The sequence below is a fragment of the Salvelinus sp. IW2-2015 genome, unplaced genomic scaffold (genome assembly GCF_002910315.2).
Source record: "Salvelinus sp. IW2-2015 unplaced genomic scaffold, ASM291031v2 Un_scaffold1651, whole genome shotgun sequence".
Lineage (NCBI taxonomy): Eukaryota > Metazoa > Chordata > Actinopteri > Salmoniformes > Salmonidae > Salvelinus > Salvelinus sp. IW2-2015.
In genome coordinates, this window is record NW_019943062.1 from 186,860 (window position 1) to 192,444 (window position 5,585).

General features: G+C 41.6%; 1 protein-coding gene across 2 annotated transcripts in view; it reads right to left on the minus strand.

Moving 5' to 3' along the window:
• Positions 1-3,813, minus strand: part of LOC112071584 (sarcolemmal membrane-associated protein) — a 17,724-nt gene extending 13,911 nt beyond the window's left edge. For both annotated transcript variants that reach the window (XR_002894138.2, XM_024139023.2), the window contains exons 1-3: positions 3,712-3,813; positions 2,377-2,578; positions 208-310 (exon numbers count right to left, since the gene is read on the minus strand). Coding sequence is in view for 1 of the 2 variants with exons in the window: in XM_024139023.2 (XP_023994791.1) it covers positions 208-310; positions 2,377-2,413 (140 nt within the window). In the remaining variant the exon portion in view is untranslated. The remainder of the gene's footprint in view (positions 1-207; positions 311-2,376; positions 2,579-3,711) is intronic.
• Positions 3,814-5,585: the final 1,772 nt, after the last annotated feature.

A 5,585-nucleotide genomic window follows, 5' to 3' on the forward strand; every position in this document is an offset into this window, starting at 1 on the left:
AACAAGAAGAACAATAACACGAAGAACAAGAACAAGAACAAGAACAATAACAAGAAGAACAAGAAGAACAAGAAGAACAATAACACGAAGAACAAGAACAACAACAAGAACAATAACAAGAAGAACAAGAAGAATGACAAGAAACACAACAAGAATGACAAGAAACACAAGAACAATTTAAAGAAAAACAAGAAGAACAAGAAAAACCTCTGTAGCTGTAGTCTCTCAGTCAGACGTCTGTTGTCATTCTTCAATGTCTCACACTCCTCCCTCAACGTGACACACTCCTGCTTCAGTGTTTCTACGTCTCCTGAATACACAGGACATGTACAGGAGTCAGCACAGGACCATCATACCCCAGGGTCGTGTTCATTAGGTACGACCCAGGAGAAAATGGTCTGACACAGAGTGAAATGGGGAGGTACTAGCAACACATCCTCCACAGGTTCAGCCACAGGTAAACACTTTGCCGGTTTACATAAAGTATCAACTCTGAGTCTATACTCATGTGGCCTACCCCTCAAAACTATTCATCCTGTTGTACATGCCCATGCACCTTATAAATAGTCAAGAGACACAATGAGAGACTCAGAAAGACAAAGACCTGGTGTGTGTCTACCTAACGTCAGACTGGAATGTGACAGCTATAAACCTGTGACCCAAACCTACGGGTGTAAAGTACTTAAGTAAAAATAATTTAAAGTACTACTTAAGTAGTTTTTGGGGTATCTGTACTTTACTATTTATATTTTTGACAACTTTTACTTATACTTCACTATATTCCTTAAGAAGTGTATTTACTTTTTACTTCATATATTTTTCTTAATACTCAAATGTGCTCATTACATTCTGAATGTTTAACAGGACAGGAAAAGGGCCCAATTCACACACTTCTCAAGTTAACCTCCCTGGTCATCCCTACTGCCTCTGATCTGGAGGACTCACTAAACACAAATGCTTTGTTTGTAAATGATGTCTGAGTGTTGGAGTGTTCCTCAGGCAATCAAAAATAAATACATACTAATAATGGTACCGTCTAGTTTGCTTAATATAAGGAATTTGAAATGATTTATACTTTTACTTTTGATACTTAAGTACATTTAAAACCAAATTCTTTTAGACTTTTACTCAAGTAATATTTTACTGGGTGACTTCCACTTTTACTTGAGTCATTTTCTATGAAGGCATCTTCACTTTTACTCAAGGTTGACAATTGGGCACTTTTTCCACCACTGCCCAAACCCTACCGACTCTGCCACACCTGGGCTGTGCTGTCTAGGCATCTATACTGATAACATTATGACACGTATGCATCAGATGCTGGTTGTGATATTGCTGGTTGCATCATAGTTAGCAGAGGCAAACTGGCCATCTGGCATTTCAGGAAAATGCCAGACGGCTGGTCCATTTTTTTGCCCAGTGGGCCTGTATAACTTGGTTTTGTACGCAAACTGATGATTATCTGGCTAATAATGGCGGACTCAAGTAAAAGAAAAATGGGCCGGTGTGGGGGCTTCAAGGAGACAAATGGGCTAGTGTGTTAGAAATGCCAGGGCCMATTTCTGGTCCCAGTCTGCCCCTGATGGTTAGCATCTCACTGTCAAACACATAAATCAAGGCTGGGGTTTAATAAAATGGGTTGAGGAAAAGGCTGCAGCATTACAAAAGTGTTTTACACCCCACCGCTTGCTCTCTCATAGTGAGCTGCAGGGGTGGTGGTGGTGGGGGAGAGGGTGTGTGTTCGGGATACCAGAAAGGTGATGTCACACTGAGTTAGTCAGGGAATGAGGCATTGGGGGAGGCACAGTGACATCAGGGACTCTCTCCCAGTACATGACATCACTGCTGTGCTCTTGTAGAGAGGGTTAGGGTGTGACTCAGGGAAGGATGGCTTTACACAAGCTGTTTGCTGATGTTGCTTTGACCTGGCTGCTGGACATGAGATCAGTGAAATGTACTGTGATGACCTTCCCAGATTTCATCTTGCCACGTGGTGATCTCCAGCTCCTACTTCTGTCTATCTCCTCTCCTCCCTCCTCTCTCTCTCCTGTCCTCCCTCTCCTCTCCCCACCTCATCCCCACCTCCTCCCCTCTCTCCAACCCTCCTCATTCCTCTCTCTCTCCTGTTCCTCCCCCTCCTCTCCCCACCTCCTCCCCTCTCCCTCTCCCTCTCCTGTCCCTCTCTCTTTCTCCCCACCTCCTCCCACCTCCTCCCCTCTCTCCCACCTCTCCTCCTCCCTACTCTCTCTCAGCTCTCCTGTCCTCCTCCCCTCTCACCTCCTCTCCTTCTTCCCTTTCTCTCACTTCCTCTCCTCTCTCTCTCCTCTGTCTCTCCTCCCCCTCCTCTCCCCACCACTTCCCCTAAAGCTCTCTCACCTCCTCTCCTCTCCTCCTCTCTCCTCTGACTCTTCATGCTGATCTCGGCACGGAGCGTGGTGATCTCCAGCTCGTACTCCTGTGTCTCCTCGTTGAGCCTCCCCAGCTCGGCCTGATGGCGACAAAGCTCCTCCTGTAGGGAGGCGATGTCGTTCTCCCTCTCAGCCGCCGACTCCTCCGCCGCCTGCTGCAGCAGTAGCACCTGTAATGAATTAATTAATACATCAATCTCAGCAGCAGCACCTTCAACACAAGCAAGGAACAGTCACGAACTCACATCCCTAGAACTCGCAGAGAACACATACATACTTCTGGAACTAGTAACGTAAAGCATCCTAAAGTAAAGTGGAATACTTAAAGTAAAGTGGAATAGCTTTAAAGTAAAGTGAATAGCTTAAAGTAAAGTGGAATAGCTCTTAAAGTAAAGTGGAATATTAAAGTAAAGGGAATAGCTCTTAAAGTAAAGTGGAATACAGAATAGCTCTTAAAGTAAAGTGAAAGTAGTAGTGATAGCTCTAAAGTAAAGTGGAATAGCTCTTAAAGTAAAGTGGAATAGCTTAAAGTAAAGTGGAATAGCTCTTAAAGTAAAGTGATAGCTTTAAAGTAAAGTGGAATAGCTCTTAAAGTAAAGTGGAATAGCTTACGTAAAGTGGAATGCTCTTAAAGTAAGTGGAATAGCTTAAAGTAAAGTGGAATAGCTTAAAGTAAAGTGAAGCTTAATGTAAGTGAATAGCTCTTAAAGTAAAGTGGAATAGCTTAAAGAAATGGAATGTTCTAAAGTAAGTAAAGTCTTAAGGTGGAATAGTTAAAGTAAGTGGAATAGCTTAAAGTAAGTGGAATAGCTCTTAAAGTAAGTGAAGCTAAAGTAAAGCTTAAGTAAAGGAATAGCTCTTAATAAAGTGGAATAGCTCTTAAGTAATAATAGCTGAACTTAAAGTAAAGTGGAATAGCTCTTAAAGTAAAGTGAATAGCTCTTAAAGTAAAGTGAAATAGCTCTTAAAGTAAATAGCTCTTAAAGTAAAGTGGAATAGCTCTAAAGTAAAGTGGATACTTACGTAAAGTGGAATAGCTCTTAAAGTAAAGTGGAATAGCTTAAAGTAAAGTGGAATAGCTTAAAGTAAAGTGGAAATAGCTCTTAATGTAAAGTGGAATAGCTCTTAAAGTAAAGTGGAATAGCTTAAAGGAAGTGAATAGTTCTTAAAGTAAGTGGAATAGCTCTTAAAGTAAAGTGGAATAGTTTAAAGTAAAGTGGAAAGCTTAAAGTAAAGTGGAATAGCTCTTAAGTAAAGTCACCTTAATGTGAAATATTACAAGGAAAGTAAAGTAAAGCAGCACCTCCTCCTGGGCCAGGCGTAGCTCTCCTGGGCCTCAGTCAGTTCGCTCTTTTTCTCCTCCTCCAGAGAGTCAATCTCCTCCTGTACCGAACGCAACTGGGCTACAGGGAGGACACGCACAAACAAACAGGAACAGGGGTTTAGGTGGCTGTCGTTACGACAGTGTTTCTCAAAACTCTCCTTCGGGTACCTCGGCTGTTCCACTTGAATCTAATTTCCAATCTAGCACACTGATTCAACTATCAACAAATCATCAAACCCACACCTGATTCAACTATTCAACTAATCTTTCAAACAGACACTGTTCAACTATTCAACTAATCATCAAACAGACACCTGATTCAACTATTCATCAAAACCACAGCCGATTCAAACATTCCATCAACCCACAATCTGATTAACTAATCATCAAACCTGATTCAAACTGTTCATCAACTCAAACTGATTCAAGCTAATCATAAAAACCTGATTCAACTAATCATCAAACGCTGATAAACTATTTTATCAAACCCAATATCGTTACGAGCAGTGTTTCTCAAACTCTCCTCTGGCTGTTCGCTTATCTATTTCGAATCTAGCAACCTGATTCAACTTATGCAACAAATCATCAAACCATACCTGATTCAACTTATCAACAAATCATCAACCCATACCTGATTCAACTATTCAACTAATCCTCAAATCCAACACCTGATTCAAACTATTCATCAAACCTGATTCAACTAATCATCAAACCCCACACTGATTTCAACTAATCATAAATACCCACAGCTGACATGCAGTCTTTGTGTTAAAGTTAGCATGACATGCAGTCTCTGTGTAAAGTAGCATGACTTGCAGTCTCTGTGTTAATGTTGCATGATATGCAGTCCTCTGTGTAAGTAGCATGACATGCAGTCTCTGTGTTAACGTTAGCATGACATGCAGTCTCGTGTGTTAAAGATAGCATGAACATGCCAGTTTCTGTGTTAAAGTTAGCATGACATGCAGTCTTGTGTTAAAGTTAGCATGATACATGCAGTCTCTGTGTTAAAGTTGCATGGCACATGCAGTCTCTGTGTTAATGTAGCAAGATATGCAGTCTCTGTGTTAAAGTAGCATGACATGCAGTCTCTGTGTTAACGTTGCATGACATGCAGCTATCTGTCTCTGGTGTTAAAGATAGCATGAATGCAGTTCTGTTTAAAGTTAGCATGACATGGCAGTCGGTCTGTGTTAAAGTTAGCATGATACATGCATCTCTGCGTTAAAGTTTAGCATGACATGCATCTCGTGTTTAACGTTAGCATGATGCAGTCTCTGTGTTAAAGTTAGCATGACATGCATGTCTCTGTGTTAAAGTTAAGCATGACTGCAGTCTCTTGTGTTAAAGTTTAGCATGACATGCAGTTCCTGTGTTAAAGTTAGCAGACATGGCAGTCTCTGTGTTAATAGTAGCAGACTGCAGTTTTCTGTGTTTAAGTTAGCATGACATGTATTCGTGTGGTCGATCACGGGTTCATATTACAGTACATGACGCTTCAGTATTTCAGTATTATGGAAATAACCTGGTGTAGAAATGTATAATTATTTAGCTAATAATTGGGGACCTAGAAAAAAAATGGGCCAGTGCGGGGGCCTCGGGAGAATAATGGGCCGGTGGTGTTAAAAAAAGCCTGGGACTGAATTTGGTCCAAGTCCGCCCACCGGTAGAAAATGTACATTTAATGAAATGCACATTTAGTCAGAGGGCCTACACTGGCTGCAGACAGTACCTACTTGCAGTTGTGGACCTGTGCGTGGAAGGCTTCTGCTTGATGAGCATCTGGTCAAACGCGTCATCCTCAATAGACCTGTAATGGGGCAGAGAGGAGAGAGAGAGGAGAGAGAGAGAGA